The 18,902-nt window shown below is 37.4% G+C and overlaps 1 protein-coding gene across 1 annotated transcript in view; it reads left to right on the top strand.

Annotated features, from left to right (window-relative positions):
* The window catches only part of MAN2A1 (mannosidase alpha class 2A member 1), a 159,541-nt gene that overhangs the window by 120,959 nt on the left and 19,680 nt on the right, over positions 1-18,902 (top strand). The window contains exons 17-18 of the mRNA XM_060009039.1: positions 12,787-12,920; positions 16,467-16,608. Of these exons, the coding sequence (XP_059865022.1) occupies positions 12,787-12,920; positions 16,467-16,608 (276 nt within the window). The remainder of the gene's footprint in view (positions 1-12,786; positions 12,921-16,466; positions 16,609-18,902) is intronic.

Below are 18,902 nucleotides of genomic sequence, written 5' to 3'. Positions count from 1 at the left end.
TTTTGGTAGAATTTCAGGTGTGGACAAACTTTCTCATGTGACTTCTTAGGTGGTAATGGGATATGTTTTCAGGATTACCCATGATTTGTATGTTGAATTAAGAAGTAAAAGGTCTTCTAGAAGATGGTAAAGTCATATTAGACACTAACTATGTGTGTTTTGCAATTATCTGAAATCACTTTGCTACCTACAAGAAAGTTTGTAGTTTTGAAATAATCTTTTATTTAGTTTCCCAAAACCTTTGAAGTCAGAAACACTATTTTTGGCTATCTCTTTGTACTCTTGCATAAGCCATTGTTTACTGTTTCTGAGAGCCCTAAAACTCCATCTTCACCTATGTTTCACCAAAGGTTTCATTTTATGGGTAGAAAATAGCATGATCACACAGGAGATGTGCTTATCTACTTTGTAAGTTTGCTAAAACTATTGTGTTTTAATGGAGAAGTTCTTCCTTGAATATAACATGGCACCGTTTGGCACAGATCTCCATCATCAGACTTGGTTTACTATTGCTTTTCATCAGTTATATTTGGGGATAGGCTGTGTCTCAGAGTTGCTGAAGCAACTCATCAGAAAAATTCCAACTTCTCAACAGGTGTATTTGCTTAATTGCTTTTGCTTCTGTTTAATTGCATCCGTCCATCAATGCAACTTCTGAGTTTTCTTCTGTTGGCCATGGGATCTGGGTCTCATATCAAAGGGTGGTTTCTGTAAATTAGAGGGCCCGCTTCTGCTTCTGTGGCTGTAGCCTAGCTTGCCGTCATGCTTCAATGGCCAATTTGGAAATTAATAGGCTCTGACTTGGCCCGTTTACTTATTCCAATAAACACACTCATCAGAACTAAATGCTTGTCTTTTCTCCTCTTCCCCTCCCCTCCTGTCCCCTACTGAGCAGTCAGAAATGCCCAGTGGCTGACAGCAGCCCTTTAGCAGGAGCAGGGGCCACGGAGAATTCACTGAGCCCCAGCTCTCCAAGGTGGCAATCTGGCTCTGATTAGTCAGTTAAGGAGTAGAGGTTGTTTTGAACGGAGTACTTAGAGTATTAGCATAACAAAAATACTAATAAAAAATAAATATGCAGACCTCAGATTGCCTCTGGATGTCTCAATGAGTGGAATAAACTTGAGCTCAAGCCTTTTTTGCTGATGGTAGATTTTTGCAGCTTGGAAGCAGGAAGCTTCAGAAGTTTGTGGGAAATGACAGATAAATAAGTTGGATATAATGTGAAGTTAACTTAAAGTGCTGTTCAGGTGAGTTTTACTGTACTTGCTTGGACTGAACCTGAAACCAGCATATGTAACTATTCAAAGTGGCAGATCCATCTTTCTTTTTGCTGTCTCAAGCCCAGAGCATTTTTTTTCCCCAACAAGACTACAGTTTGTGAAAAATGGAGATATTAGATCACCTGAAAGGCTTTCTTCCAAACTATATAGCCTCCCATGTTTGTATCTGAGCTCCTGGGAAAAAAAAGAAAAAAAGCCCAGTTCTAGAGATAGAGCCTTTTCTTGGTAGCCTCTGTGACCCATTTCCATCTGTCCTTTTCTTTCATACACTATTGCGTGAGGGTGCAGGTTGTCTGGATCCTGTCTTAGTGGGTTTTAATTAAATCACTAACCCAGGCCTGTGACAGAGATGTGAAATCTTCAGGGTGTTTGACTCTCTAGGTGTTCATAGTACCTGAAAAGGGTTTGGTTATGCAGCGCTAAAGCGTCTGTACTAAGAAATACTTGACAGCTCTTTTGAACTTTGGCCTCTTTAAACTACGCTTCTGAGTGATTGATCAAAATGCATAGACAAACTGACTTTTGACCTTAGGTGCTACGAATACTTCAGCCAACTTCCAAGCTTTTATAGATTGGCTTTGTTTTTAAAGTTCTTAAGATAACAAAAATATCTATTCTTGAACTTAACTTATTAAACTATTTTCAGGCATAAACTAATTTTGCCCCCTTTAAACTGAGTGGATATGGTTATTTGGATGAGTATTAATGACTAGAGCCTGTTGTTAGTACCAAATTCTTGATCAATGGGGGTTGGGGGGAGGGAGACTATTAATATTTTAAGATTACATACTGAAATTGTATGTTTACTAAACCAGTTAATCACACAAAAGATTTTATTATCTCTGAGCAAGAAGGGTGAAGAAACAGAAAATGAGTTTTATTATAGATTGTCTTTACTGAGTATCCGTTCATATTAAACCTTTCAAATTCCATTTACTTGAAACATTCTTTTAAAACCTAAGGTAATGCAAACCTGACAAAATATATTTAAATTTCTCAATCTCCTTTTTTAGTTACTCTTTGATCCTTCTCTCCATAAAGTAACTTTTGCCCAATTTAATCTTCAGCAGAAAACAAAGTCAGGGACAAAAATCAACCAACACTTCCCAAATTACATAAACTGTGTGATCATTGTTGATTTTGAAACAAACTGAGTTGGGAGGCCCGGGTGCAGCCTGACTTCTGATTTTGTTCTTGGTTTGGTATTTAACTTCAGTTTCTCTATTTGTGTTCTCTCCAGATTCTGAAAATAATAAGCAGTACAGTTTAAAATCTCTCTCTTAACATCATTTAAGCTATTAAAAACACTGTGATTTTATTTTCATTATTGTTCAGACATTACATTCAAAAGGTTTTTAGAAATATTAAATTAGAGGAAATTTTGTGCTCACAAGCTTTAAAAGCTTCAAAAGATCAGAGATTTCTAATGAAACATCATGCTTTGCCTTATATCAAGTTAAATAAATCCTTTTTATGGTGACCATAACTTAATGAAATGCCCTTTTAGGACTATTTTATGATTTCTAAAAGATTATTTCATTTATAGAAAATAACATTTTTCTGGAGGAAAAGGTGGGAGAGGTGGGGATTAATTTTTCTTGTAGTGTAATCATCTTTCATTAAATTGAAGCTGTAAATGTTACCAGATATGCTGCTTTAGCTTTTATCATTAACCTTGGATTAGAAGATAGAATATAATACAAGCAGAAACCCCTGTACCACCTTGTGTTATAGGAATTTGTTATTTTACCATCACAAAAAATACGTATGTTGCTGTGATGTTATGATCAGTAAGTGACATTCACGAGCCGTAGTTTCATTTGTCTTCAGAGTTGTAATTATTAGACTGGTGCTATTTTCTGACATAAACTGCTACTTTGAAGAATTAGGTTGCTATGGGTTACCAATGTATCATGTTCATTTTCACTGGCACAAGGTTCAGGTTCCAGATCTGTTAATATATACCTTCAAGGTATTTTTCCCCCCTCAGGACTATGTTCTCCTAGGCAGGTGTTTGTGAGTGAGTGAGTGAGTGAATGTGTCTGTGTAAACCATGTTTCAGCCCTTAGGAGAAATACCTTAAACGCAGTAAATACTTTTGCCTGTTTTCCACCAACATATTATGAAAGTACTGCATGTAGTGGATCTTGCCAAAAGAAAGTACACAGTAGCCTGGGGGTAAAATATAATGAACTGCCATCAAGAAGTATGGAAGAAAAGACTTTCCTTTGGCTGAAATGACTGATAATTTCCTTCCAAGGACATATTTAGCAATCAAAGAGAAGTTGCTTTGTTTTTCTTCTGTTTTGAATATATAATCTAAATGGATTCATAACATGACCCTTGACTTTTAGAGAGTCAAAATGAATTGTATCCAGTTAAACATATAAGAGAATCACTTTGGGAATTAGAGATCTGAATCCTTAGTTTCACCTCTAAGCAAACTAGAGTGACCTTGAGTTTGTTCTTTAACTTCTTAGGAGAGAAAGACTAGATGGTCAATTAGGTATCACCATCAAAGAGTCTTAACAACACTTGTTTTCACATCAAGTTTCTTTGGTGCTTGACTCCTTGCTCCTAAATTCATCTTCTAAGGATGCTTGAATCTGCGGCCCTCATCCCTGGAGTCCTTCCACTTACAAACAAGGTCTCACAGCTTCGCTGAATTTGTTTTTATTTCCATAAAAAGATTCATGAGGATATTAAAATGGTTTATAATCAATCTCTCATTTTTCCCAGGACTACGTTCCATATTTAGTTTGATTTAAGAGTAAAAAGCATTAAGTAAGTTATGGCTAGGCAGACTTAGGTAATTAAAACATTTTTGGAATATCATAATATGCAATTGACTGCTAAGAATTTTTTTCCCGTTAATTGGAACTTTTAAAAAATGAAATAAGTAGCTATGTGTCAAATCTGATTATTCCCTATAGGCGTGAAAAGGAAGGTTATTTTAAGGGACTATAAGCACATTCTGGTTACACAAATTCAGAACTCAGAGGTTATCTTGGGGGCTGTTTGACAGCAGCTGCTGCATTGAAGGCATGGCTTCTTAGTGGGAAATAGCATCATCTCCCACAAATATGTGTGGTACTAAACTCAGATGAAGGGAATAGGGATGGGAAACACAGGCAAGTGTGACGGTTAAGAGCTCCGACTCCAGAGTCAGCCCATGTACATTTCATTCCCAGCTTCCAAACCTGCTCTGCCGCTTACCAGGTGTTTGACCTTGTGCAGGTTATTACATACATGGTCTCGGCTTTATCATCCTAAAAATGATGACAATAATAGAGTCTTCCTCATAGGAGTGTTGGAGGATTAACTGAGTTAATGTACATAAAACCTGACACACACTAAGTGTTGTATCTCCTTAAGAAGGATGTGCAGGCCTGAGAGAGTGGTCATTGGAGGGTTGAGGCATTTGGAGAAGATTTGATAAAGGAAGTGAGTTTCTGAGATGCTAGGTCTTAGAGAAATGTCACTTGAATGGGCAGAAAAGAGGAAAAGAATAGCACAAAGTGTGAAGTGGTGTGGGTGAGATCAAATTCCCTTGTTCCTATAAGAATTTGAAGAATCTGTGTCCGTTACATATTTGTAATTTGACATCTAGTTTTCCTTTATACATTTAAATATTTGCAAAGGGTTTTATTTTTGGTATACTGTAAATATTGACATTTTAAGATAAGCATATCCAATGGGTAGCAATTTGATACTAAATCATGCATTTTTTTTTAAGAGCTCCTGACTTATTTATTTATTTATTTATTTAAAATTTTTTTGGCTGTGTTGGGTCTTCGTTTCTATGTGAGGGCTTTCTCTAGTTGCGGCAAGTGGGGTCCACTCTTCATCACGGTGCGCGGGCCTTTCGCTGTCGCGGCCTCTCTTGTTTGCGGGGCACAGGCTCCAGACGTGCAGGCTCAGTAGTTGTGGCTCACGGGCCTAGTTGCTCCGTGGCATGTGGGATCTTCCCAGACCAGGGCTCAAACCCATGTCCCCTGCGCTGGCAGGCAGATTCTCAACCACTGCGCCACCAGGGAAGCCCAAATCATGCATTTTTTAAAAGCCTCAACAAACTCTTTTATTTTTTTTTTTTTCTTCGATACGTGGGCCTCTCACTGTCGTGGCCTCTCCCATTGCGGAGCACAGGCTCTAGACGCGCAGGCTCAGCGGCCATGGCTCACGGGCACAGCCGCTCCGCGGCATGTGGGATCTTCCCGGACTGGGGCACAAACCCGTGTCCCCTGCATCGGCAGGCGGACTCTCAACCATTGCGCCACCAGGGAAGCCCCTCAACAAACTCTTCTTAAACAGTCAAATTTCATAGCATTATTTTCTCCTTGAACTCATATTTCCATTCTACTTCCTCCACCAAATTTTATCTTAATACTTTATGCTTGAGAGTCTTATTATTGGTCAACTTTTCATTCTTCTTCTGAAAGAAATATATATATATGTGTTTTAAATATATATATATATATGTTTTAAAATTCTGTCATCCTAAAACTCGAAGTATTAAATTTCTTCTGGATTGAGTTATAAAAATTGTTATAGTATATGATTGATCAAAATGTATAATTGATCTATATATATTACCACTTTGATCATTTATAAACTTTAATAGAAATATTTTTCTTAATGACATGAATTGTACCGTTTGTATCCTAAATGTTTATGCATTCATTGGTAAATGTTACTTATTGCTAGAAGAGATAGGTTTCAGCATTGATTTTTTTCTTCTTGTTCTTATAAATGAAAGGCAAAGGAATGTTGCTAACATAAATAAGTAGGTGGAAATTGAAGGAGTTTAGTTATGAGAATGCCATTTAATTCCTTGAACTCCTTCTGAGTTATATTCCATAAATCACAGTGATCTATTGCCAAACATTAATCAATTATTTTTAATGATCTACTGTCTGACAACTTTACTAGGTAACCTTCAATTTTGTTGAAAGCCAACAATTGGAAAACCATGTGTTTTGCAAAAATATTTGTTCCCTGGTTGTTGAAGTTCAATCAGACACCAATACTTCAAATTGTTTTTGTTCAGCCCCACTTGAGTTAGGGTGGGTGAGAGGCATGCTGCTGCCTTTTTTTTTCTTTCTTTTTTCTTTTTTTTTTGGTTAAGCTGGGAGAAGGAATAGTGAAAGTGTGGTTTAAAAAAAAGAAAAGGAAGAACCACATGCTTCCATGGCAGGTCTGTTTCAGTGGAATCTGAGCTTCCTATCTAAAAGCACCTTGGAAAAGAGTATGTTTGCAAGAACAGGAAGTAGGCAACTCCAGAGTGACTGTCAGTGTGGAGGCAGGCAGACCACTGAGATTGCTCCAGCATCCTTCCTTCTCTGTACTAGAGCAGCCCAAGTCTGGACTGTGGGTCATGAGCTGTTTATTCGCCTCCCAGGTTAGTTAGACCACGTCTGTTTTGGATTTAAAAGAATGTTACTGATGTAGGTGTTATGTTCCTCCAAAACAGGGCTTCTAAAAAACCTGTTGTTTTTTAAAATCAGTGTTTATTAGAAAAAAAAATGACAGATTCCCAGTTTTGTTGTGTATGTTTCAGTTATTAGGCCTTTTTCACATATATCATACTTAATTGGTAGAATCTTTAACCAGAATTTGTAATCTGTGTGATCGAAATGCTATACCTTTCTTATTATGCATTTACTTTTGTGTTATTGTGAGAAATATTGAAATGAAGAGCATAAAGTATGTAGACTAGTGCCTAGCTCATACGTTGATCAGTCAGCAGTGGTAGTTATTTATCTAGTGCTTTATAAATGAAACACAGTGATGCATCATTATTTTCTTAAATTTGAGTCTTGGAATGAAATTTACTAAACTGTGTATTCCTGAAAGCAGACGTTAAAATTTTCACTTGTGGAGAAATAATCAACGTGAACATTTACAGGCCTGGAAATCAGCAGGTACCTCAGAGAATAAATTAGATCTTGTAATGGATGATAAGTTGAGTCAGTCAACATGGATAAAAAGGTCATCCGGTTGTGGGAATTACTACCATTTCTATTCTTGGTACTTTCAGATGGGAGTACAGTTTGTTTGTTTTTTTTTAATATAGTCATGATAATATTTGCTCTTTAGAAACATTATCTACATGTTGACCTACTAAATTTATCATTGTTGTGTATTGTCATTTAAGTGTATGTGTCAAACTAAGCAGTGTGTGTTAATTAATAATCATGTGTCAACTCCCAGTTAAGTTGGATAAGTTTACAAAAACAGTGTCACAAAGTAAATACACACTAGGAGAGTTACTCTTATATTTTTGATCATTTAAATACAAAACAAAATACTCCGAAAATTGAAGGGGAGATATTCAAAATTAGGAGCCCTGGTTTTTCATGACAGTTCTTATTGCCTTACTTCTGCTATGACATGAGGGCTCAGGCCTTCTCTCCGTTCAGACACAGATTTGAGGAAAAGGGATGAGGACAGCAGGTTGATAGCAAGGTTCCATTTTTGCCCCAGAGCACACATTTTAAGGACAATCACTGAAAGACCTTGCTTTAAATCCTGGGTGGGTTTTTTGAGGATTTATTTTATATTTGATTTCCTATCTATGTCACATTTCAGTTAGACTTTTGTTTGAAGGCTTAAACACCTCTCTTAGGGCTCTCACCTTCACTTTTCATTTTCCCAGGTGGGTGTGGGCCAGTTGCTGTTTTTCCATCTTGATCTGATAACTTGTCCTAAGCACACATTGAGTGCCACTAATAAGATATTGGATTCTTGCTGGAGTGAGAGAGGGGCTCTCTTGCTCTTTTCCCCAAGCTGCTGCCTCTTATTCCTATAACTACTTCAGTGTCGTGAGAGAGGCGTCCGATTTATATTCCTTGGAAAAGTATGCCTTGCATTTCAGAATTGTTAGAATAAGGTGGTCTAGGCAAGTGGAGAGGGCTGAATTAGGCTGGTCCAGATAGATTTTAGAATGATCTGACATGAAGAGAGTAGATTGTGCAGAGGAGATATGCCTAGGATTCTCCAGAGGCCCTCAGTTGCTGCTCAGAGCCATGACCCCAGCCTTTCCATCTGCATGACTTAGTCATTAGACCATCCTGGATATTTGCTCCACCTCTTCTTTCAGGCACAGGGCATGTGTTCAAGGCACCCTCCAGTTTTTCTCTCCATACTCAAAGGAGTATGTTTCTTGGTTTCCTTAAGACCAGTGCTGATCAACGGAGTCAAGAGGGTCTTGCCTTCCGACCCTGATCCCTTGCCTCCTTAGTTTCATTTTTCCCTGCCATCTTAGAAAATAATCTTTTTTAAAAATGCTTAAAATTATTTTTATGTATAAAATGCAAATTATATACATGTATGTGTGTGTGTCTATTTACACACATACTCTTTTGACAAAAATTACACACATTATGGACATAACATAAAGTCTCTCTGGAATCTGTGTCTGGCCCCTATCCACTGGTCAAGAGAGGTAATACAGATATTTGCACGCTCTCTCTCTTTCTCTCTCTCTCTCTCTCTCTCTCTCACACACACACACACCTACAGAAATGTACAGTATTATGTTTGTGTCTGTGTCAGCATAAAGTTTATTGTACTGTGCAAACGCTCTGTTTGCTTTTCCCATCAGATCTTTCTCTGCCAGGACAGAGTTGCCTCCTCCTTTTCATTTGCTACACAGCATTCCATAGCATGGGTGTACCTGATTTTATTATTCATTTGCCTGTTGATGGACATCTAGCATGTTTCCCCATTTTTTTTTACTCTTGGCACCAGTGCACTCGCTGTAAACATGCTTGTGCTCGTGATTAGTGTTCATTTTAGGTAGATAAGAGAGGTAATTAGGGTATGTGTCTTTAATATTTAATATATATTACTTTATTGGCTTCTAGAGTGACTGTGACGTTTTGGAAGAGATTTTTGGATTGTTTTAAAGAAGTTTTGGGTTCTGGCAAGCCTTGTCCCTTAATTTTATTTCACTCAATTCAGTAACTCTCGCAGCTTATCAGATCCCAGATCAGTGCCCTCTCTCCTTGTTTGAAAATAGTCTGGAGCTCTCCTCTCTACTTAAGCATTCCTACAAAGCTTTTCCCAATCCTTGGTCCCAAAGTAATTTCAGCATTTTCCAGTAGTTGGTCTGCTATTGAGACATGATGGTTGAGAGGTTTAGTCCTGGTTCTGCCAGGCCTTGTGATCTGGGGCAGATAATTTCCTCCTAGGCTTAGGGTCAGGAATGATTATATGTAAAGCCTATAATGTATGGTACATAGTAAGCACTTGGTACTTGTTGACTGTTGTCATTCCCCTATGCAGCTGAACCCTTCACTCACTTCTTGTGTACCTATTATGTGCTGGGAGCATAAGATAAATAAGACATGGTCCCTATACCTGAGGAACTGACCTTCTAACATGCATGTGTTTGCTCAAAATGAAAGTACTTACTCATCTTTTATCTATTTGAACCTTATCTATAGCCCATCTGCTTTCTCCCAACCAGTTAACTTCTGCATCATGAGGGACAGCCTCTCACATCTTTACTCATTCTGTTTAACAGTGATTCAGCACCGACCACCTGCCCAAAACATTGTTAAAAACTGAAATATGAGATAGTGTATAAGACAGTCTGTGTTTGTGAGCAGCTCATAGGCTCTAGGGAGGAAAAATTAAAGAGCTCCAGGGTTCTGAAACACTCGTTTGGCTTCTCTGTTATAGCTTTTCACCTGTGAACTGGCTAAATTTTACTTTGCATTGCCTGTGTGTTAATAAGGATAAACAATCTCCATCCTCTCTTCTCCAAGGGCACAGAGTGTGAGGTGCTAGCAAAAGGGCACTTAGTTCTCTGTTGAAACCTGGGAATGGCCTCACACCCGCTCCCCCTCCCCCATGGACTACTCTTGTTAAGTAGGAGCTATTTTCTTTCCCAGGATTGAAGAAAAACTAGAAGGACTTAGAAAGCCCTGGCCATCTATGCTCAGGTAGAACCATTTTAGCAAAAGTATCTTTTGCTGCCACATCCTGCAAAGATCCAGCATATCACTGGGACCACTGGGTTTGTACCCCTGCTTCCTGGGGAGTTCTGCCCTCAGTCCCATGAGCTTCTTTGGGACTGACACATCTTAGGAATTCTTGACACAGAATAGGAAAAGTCAGCAGTCTTCTTTCTCCCTCATACATGTTCTTCTTTTAAAGATAATTATTTTTCTTTGAGAACTCAGGGATACCTCCTTGCTTTTTTTTACCATTACAGGTTTCGTTTGGTTTGTTCACAATAAGTATATTAAGTTTGAACTTATTTTAAGTCTACCCTGGCACAGAATTTAAATCAATGTCTTGCTGAATTGTGAATGGACGTGAAGGCTCCTTTTAAAGGAGCTTTAAGCATTTGTTGCCCCAACAGGATCTGAGCATAATACTGAGCTTGAGAAAGATGATTTTCTCAATGGAAATAATTTATCATTGCTAGAGATAATGTGAAATTACTAATTTTTTCTCGAAGCATGTTTTTTGTAAATGTTTTCCAGAGATACATACCTTGAAATTAATGATGGTCTCTTTTGTGAAGACTTTATTTCATTTCATGTATTTTGTTGACCCCTGAGATAATAGTCCATCTAGAGAGGAGAAAACATAAAGCAGTACTAAAAACACTATGAATGCTTTCAGTAAAGTAGAGTCACTTGCCATCTGCTGTTTTCCCTAATGCTGCATTAATACTAGCATCTCTAGTGCTACATGTTGGGTTTTGGGCATCTTTGGTTCATTTGTGGATGCTTGTCTTTTAAAATTTTATATACAATTCATTTGGTTTTAGAAAAATATTCTGGACAATGTAAGTATACTGGAAGGAAAGTTTGCATCTAAAGTAATGCATTTCCCAGTTCAAAGAACACACTATTGTTCTATCACCAGCATACGCACTTGCTTTTTTTTCCCCCCCCAAACTTCCCAATAGTGGTGAAGAAGTTTGGATCAACTATGTTGGCAGGTTCTGGTAATTCTCAGAAGGAAATGTATGTATGCATTTAATTAGCAGAGGTTAGTGGTTCAGACTGTGGCTATAAAGCAGGAAAAAAAATGGCACTTCCTTCCCCCACCCATGGAGATCATGCTCATCATAGTAAGAAACTGAAGTTGGCTCTGGTTGAGGTTGTTGAGTTGGAAAGACAACATCTACCAGAAGAGAATTTCTGTGAGCATGCTGAAAATTATATTGATGGAAACTGCAGCCCATTTAGTATTGTTACCATATTATTATTTATGGTGTACAATTTCCAGTTGTACTTTTCACATAAACCTATAATGCCTGGGCCAGCTGCATTTACATTTTTTCCACAAATCCCACAGATCCAAACTTCCTTTCTATTTGCTGTCTGAACTCTGGGGATTCTTCTTGGCTCCTGGAAAAAGCCTTCCTCACCCTCTTTCTCCCCTCCCTGCTTTTCTGTACACAGCCCTCTTTCTCCAGAGAGTATACTGGTTATCAGCAGAGTGACAGATTGTGTGTGAGAAGGGGGAGAGGTGGGTCATGAATAACAACGGTGGTTAAGTGTCCAGGGTTCTTGGAACCTCAAAAAACTTCAGCTCTATGAAATAGGATATGGCCAATCTTTCTTCTTTGACCACTTTCGTAATCATTCTCTTCCTTAGAAAATCCTACAGTATCTTCTATATCCACTCAAATCTGTATTAAGAGTGTTGGGTTTCTTCATAACTCCTCTCTCCAGCTCTGAAATAGACCCAAGGGTTCACTGAGGACCTGAAGATATAGTTAGGGTAGCATGACAGATAGAAATTAGTAAATACTTCAGGCTTATCCAAAAAAACAAAAATGTTCGATACATCTGGGACTTTTTCAAGCTCTCCTCTGCTTTATATAGCAAACGGCAAAATGAATCACTCCATAACAAGGGATCCTAAGAGACACCAAACTCAATTTAAATTGATTTAAGTTCTGGGGAGCTCTCCAGATTATACTTCACAAATACTAATATGGTAATACCAGTTTTAGCCATAAATCATTGCATTGGACCTCCTGTCTCTTTTCCTGGCTATAGATCATGGGCAGTAATACACTGTCTCTTGAACCACCAGGGTGTAAATTTCACCACTCATAATTTCCAGTGTGTGAGGAGAGCCTGGTGAAGAAGTAGGCTTGAATGGCTCTGTTGGGGAGTGGCAGTGCACATGAGTGGTGGATTGGCCTGTAGTGTGGCTGACCTTTTCTCATTTAATGTCCTCTTTCCCCTCTGGATCTCATTGCAGAATCATTTGCATGTTATATTTCACCTACATTTATCTCATTCTAGCCTCTTCATCCTTCTGTTGAGTTATATATGCCCCTGAATAAATGTTTTCTATTGTCTGATTTAAAAAAAGGTGAATTGTGACACCATTTGGCATATGAGAGATAGTAAAGATAGGAAGTAGGAAACAGGAAAATACCTGTAACGTTAGAAAGAGTTCTGTATAGTATATTTAAGAAAAGCGCGTCAATTATTTTTTATTAATGTATATATTCTTTTAACTTTAGGAATAGAAGGACAGTCTGTGGAAATTTCCAATATTGTGGACATCCGAAAAGAACATAACCGTGAGATTGCAATGAGAATTTCTTCTAGCATCAACAACCAAAATAGATTTTATACTGACCTAAATGGATACCAGGTAATTTCCCTTTAAAATGTTTAAGTAATGGTTATAATATGTAACTTTTATATGTGATGATGGGCCAGTTAATTTTGGAATCTTTGAAAAAATATGCTTAAGCTTGCAAATTATTTCTAAAATAAAACTGAATTTTAACACACTTTTAGGTTCTGTATTCAACCATATTTTCAAGGTTAGAACAAATATATTTGCAAGACTATTTTGTGAAATGTCTATTTGTAAGGATTTATTTTTTCAAAGGAAGATTTAGTGACCATTACGCATGTTAAATACCTTGATGCTAAAATGTATATGAATTTATCTAATAGAAAGGGAATATTAATTAGGGACTGATGGAGTATATCTTTTTTTTTCCTCACAAGGAATTGGTCTATGTATATTTAGTTTATTCCACATATGTTTTTAAATGTATGATTTAATACTGGGCTCTTTTAAATTTCAGGAAAACTCTTCTCTCTGATGTATATGTGTGTGTACATACATACACACACATATGTGTACATAGACATAGATATACAAATAAAAACATCCGTTTAGAAATGTGAGTAGGTGTGTATTTAGTCAAAATTTTCATGAAGTAGTTTAAAATAGTAATGGGAAAATTGATTCATAAAAATTTTTAAGATTGTCATTTCTCTAATTTACTAGAGCTCTTTTGAGTGTTACCTAAATCTCTGTATTCAGAGTGTATGTGTGTAACAACATATCTTTGAAATAATCCTATTAGAAACATGAGCATGTTTGTTTTTGTTTGTTTGTTTGTTTTGCGGTCCCCGGGCCTCTCACTGCTGTGGCCTCTCCCGTTGTGGAGCACAGGCTCCGGACGCGCAGACTCAGCGGCCATGGCTCACGGGCCGAGCCGCTCTGTGGCATGTGGGATCTTCCCGGACTGGGGCACGAACCCATGTCTCCTGCATCCGCAGGCGGACTCTCAACCACTGCGCCACCAGGGAAGCCCCATGAGCATGTTTTTGAGGCATTAGCATTTTAGAAATTTCTGGCTACGAATAGAAATAATTTCACAAATGCTGTTACTTTGATTTTCAACTGGGATGAGTGGAAGGGATTGTGATAATTTTCTCTTCTACAATTTCCTGCAAAAGTTAAATTTAAACCTTTTCAGAGCATAAAAATTGCAGCATACATTTTGAATTAACATGTTAATTCTTCTACAGCTGTTTGGTTTTCAAATGAAGCCCTGGCTTTATGGTGATTCATTTTCCTTGTGTACAAAAGAAAGGCTTTTCTTAAAGTCTTACAGAAGCAGTAATATGTATGTGTGGGTGTATACATGAATGAAAAAACTTAGTAAAAATGAATAAAAATGTGAATTTTCTTTACAAGGTTCGACCATTTTAATAAATAGGAAAATATTATTTTTAAGTCTATAGCCTAAGTGTTTCCTCTTTTTTAGAATAGGCCATTTCTTAAGCTTTGAAAAGAGTAGTTACTTGGGCCAAACTAGAAATCTAGACCCGCAGGTGGGGAGTGAGGGTAACAGCTACACAACTGTGACCGTTTTAAATGTCTTTTTTTTAAGTATACAACTAAATGGAGTAGGAAGATCAGGATTGGAGATTTCTTTCTAATTAGTTTCCCTTCCTTCCTTCCTTTTTTTTTTTTTTTTTTAACGTTTTACAGTTGTTTTTTCCACCAGTTTGTTAATGTCCTAGGGCTGTGATATAAACTGCCACAAACTGGGTGGCTTAAAACAACAAAAATTTATTCTCTCACAGTTTTGGACATTAGGAGTCCAGAATCAAGATGTAGGCAGGGCCCCACTCCTTCCATCGACTCTAGGGAAGTATAACCTTGCATTTTCTAGCTTCTGGTGGTTGCAGACAATCCTTGGTACACCTTGCCTTGTAGACATATCACTCCAATCTCTGCCTGTGCTGTCACATGGTCTCCTTGTGCCTCTGAATGTCTCTCTCTGTGTCCAGATTCCCCATTTCTTGTAAGGACACCATTCTTTTTTTTTTTTTTAATCTTATTTTTTTATTTATTTTTGGCTGTGTTGGGTCTTCATAGCTGTGCACGGGCTTTATCTAGTTGCGTTGAGCGGGGGCTACTCTTCGTTGCGGTGCGCGGGCTTCTCATTGCGGTGGCTTCTCTTGTTGCGGAGCAGAGGCTCTAGGCGTGCGGGCGCACGGGCTTCAGTAGTTGTGGCGCACGGACTTAGTTGCTCTGTGGCATGTGGGATCTTCCCTGACCAGGGACTGAACCCGTGTCTCCTGCATTGGCAGGCTGATTCTTAACCACTGCGCCGCCAGGGAAGTCCCAAACATCTAGTTTTTTTTTTTTTTTTTTTTTTTACATCTTTATTGGAGTATAATTGCTTTACAATGCTGTGTTAGTTTCTGCTTTATAACAAAGTGGATCAGTTATACATATACATATGTTCCCATATCTCTTCCCTCTTGCGTCTCCCTCCCTCCCACCCTCCCTGTCCCATCCCTCCAGGCGGTCACAAAGCACCGACACCATTCTTTAGGTTATCGCTCACCCTAATCCAATATAACTTGATTTTATCTGCAGAGACCATATTTCAAAGTAAAATCACATTCACAGGTTCTGAGCGAACATGAATTTGGGGGGACACTATTCAGAACCAGTAAGTTGAATGACCTACTGCAGGGTTGTTGTGAAGATTAAAGATCTTATCTGTGAAATTCTCAATACTGTGCCTGGCATTAATGGTTACTCAGTACATGTTAACTATTATGTTTATGTTGAACTTCTCCTTTTCTGAGTTTCATGTCGAACTTTCATGAGTTTAAAAGAAGAGATGGCATTTTTATGTGGTATAAGATTTCTGATAACAAAGTCTCTGTTTGATGTCTCCTCCTGAGGTTTGAGTGAGTCTCCTTGACCCAGATCAGCTTAGTGCATTGTCAGTCTCTCAAAATATAAAATTAGAGTTGTATTTCATGCATTCAGATACTAGACCAAGAAAAATTGGAATTTGGAACTGTCTACATTGAAACTAAACAAGAAGAGTAAGCCTTGAATAGTTTTTAAATATAAATATGCATTTGATTATTATAACATAGTATGTTAGAGGATTTGGTGAGGAGATGTGTGGTATTTATTAAAACTGATACAAGAATCATAAGAGATATTTCTTGAAAGGGGATAGAGAGCTATTATGCTTAGCCTTCATTACAAAAGCAGTATGTTAGATGTAAATGAGAAGTGAATCCTTAATACCTTTATAATTTGTTTTATGCAAATATTGGAGAGCTAGAAAACTTGTTAAGAATTTTTATTCTGAATTTAAATGGTAATGCCTATTTTAAAAATCTGGACAAGTTCTACCTTTCTCACTTAAAAATTGTTTTCTAAGATGCTCATGATTTTTCTTCATATTGTTTTGAAGAATGTTTTCATTTCTAAGTTAGCTGTTCTATTGGACAAGAAAGGTGCTGTACCTTTTTTTGTTTGGAAGGAAAACCATCTGTAGTCGATAGTAATTTTTTTAAGTACATGTGTAAATATCACTTGCTTTTTTTTTTCCTTAACGAGAACTGTTTGGTCTTACAGATTCAACCTAGAATGACACTGAGCAAATTGCCTCTCCAGGCGAACGTTTATCCGATGACTACAATGGCATATGTCCAGGATGCTGAGTATCGCTTGACCCTGCTCTCTGCTCAATCTTTAGGTGTTTCAAGTTTGAAAAGTGGTGTGTTGTTTAGACTCTTTTTTGCTCTTATAAGTTTCACTCCCCAGTGTATAATCTTTCTGCTGGTAATATGTGTTAATTATCATCCACAGTCACAGGCTTTCTTCTTTTGAGAACCAGACTGTTAGTTAATTTTGAGCTTTATGAGACCAATGTAAAATAATAAATTTCCTTAATCTTCAGATGAAAAAAGAGGGACCTAAAAGTCCATGAAACTGATTATTTTTAAAGATAATTTACTTCACCTGATGGCTCATTGTTTGCAGAATTCTGTCATTATTGTGACTGATTGGGAATGGAAATTCAGACTCAAATTAAACTAAGTTTAGATAGAGTTCAGATAACTTAACCAGGTTTACAAAGGTGGAAAGTTACAGTTCAAACTTAGGTCCTTCTCTGAATCCCATCCTTCTAGGACACTACCAGCTGAAAAGAAGAAAGGGAGTAGAGATGATACAGATATGGGGATAAAGAGGTGACAGACATGACTTTACAGATTCCAAAAGAGAGAATGTAATGGAGTGAAAGAGAAAAGAGATAGTAGACGCTGATTGATTTTTTTTTTAGAACTTTCTATTGGGAGACTTTCTCCCTCATAATACATGTTTTTAATTATCATATACGTGTCAATTGCTCTTCTTTCCTTACATACTAAGAGTTGCTAAGACAAGCATGTTATGGAGCCAGGCAGATAATAAATGTGTACAGATGCCTGGCATATTCATTTTATATTGGGTATATGCATACAATCCCACTATTTATATTATGTATATACATGCATTCTGTACTTCCACACACAGAAAACCTTACTACTTATCATTTTTCTTTGTGGCCTTCACTAGACAAAATCATGAGATCATGTCATGAAGACATGAATACAGTTATAAAAATAATAATGGCCTCATGTTGGGGCTCCAGTGGGGAGTGCTTGGGATTTGAGTGAATTGCGGAGCACATCCCCCCTGTACACTGGGGTGGCCACTGCTTTGTGTCAGCTACTTGTCGCCATGGGGAAAGGGGCCCAGTGTTGCCAAATTTTTCAGTTTTTGAAGAAAAGCCCAGAAGTTTGGAATTTTATGAGAAGTTGCCCATTCTGTAACTTGTGACATAATGTTTTAAAAATCAGAACATAAAGCCTCTTTGTGTCAGAGATGACTCCTGAGCTACCCATTTTTAAACTCTGCCTTAAATTCTCAAAACTGGGCTCTACTTAAATAGGGGACTAGACCTTAGGATTCAAGCAGTCATGAACCAAACAGTATTATCTCACTTCCCTGATCAAGAGAGCTATGGACATAAAAACAATTTGAGTACAGGCCAGGAAGTTACTCAGTGTCACATAGTATATGAGCTAACATTTGGAGGCAGAGAGAAGAGTTAGAAATGACCAAGAGATTGATATACTAATTTGTGTGTGAAGAGATCAAATTCTACATAGGCATGGGGACAGTTAGCCCCAGTGCCTGAAGAGCATGTTCTGGACAATTGTCTTATGAAATATGGGGAAAACAACAATGAAAATTCTAACCAGCACTGTTAATTTTATGTACTGGATACCTAAACTGAGAAGATAGAAACTAAACAGACTTGGTTTGACTATGTAAGCATAATAGTTATTAAAATCCTTTATGTAGTTCCCTTTTATGCCAAATGATTGCTCAATACAGTAGTAAATATGAATGAATGGATAGATGAATATATATATTTAAACACATATAACTTGAGTGGGTTTGGGGGGAGTATAATCTTAAGCATATAAATATGTCTCTGGGTGATTTCTTTTCAGTTTTTTTTTTAGTCTGTAATTTTATAACCTAACCATTAGCTTACAATTTAAACTAAAGGAGTTGTAGAATTATTGCATAGCAAATAAAGGAGCCAAATATGACAACTTTTGGGGCCATAGGAGAAAAGACAAACTAACACAGTATCAGAGAGGGAAGGGGGTACATGGTGGGTGTCTCCAAATTCTAGGGCTTCAGAGAATCACAGCATATCAAGTAACCTAAAATTTTACTTCAAATCCTTTTTAGATTCTGTCCTTCTGTGTTTGTCTTATTACTCCATGCGTGATGTACATTTTTTAATGAACCTCATAAACATTTTTAAATTCCAAATGAAGCCACTAAATTTTTGGAGGATTTAATTTACTGGTTCTATTCATTTTTTGTAAGTTTCACTTTAATTTTGATCTCTTCTGTCCCATTTTTAAATTTCTTATTAGATTTTACTAGAAACTGATAAAGAAAAGAAGAAATACAATCTTGCTTTATGAGTTTATACTAGCTGCTTTG

This window comes from Delphinus delphis, chromosome 3, assembly GCF_949987515.2.
Source record: "Delphinus delphis chromosome 3, mDelDel1.2, whole genome shotgun sequence".
NCBI classification, from domain to species: Eukaryota; Metazoa; Chordata; class Mammalia; order Artiodactyla; family Delphinidae; genus Delphinus; species Delphinus delphis.
The sequence above is the reverse complement of the archived record's forward strand: the minus strand, read 5'-3'. Positions and strand labels throughout refer to the sequence as shown.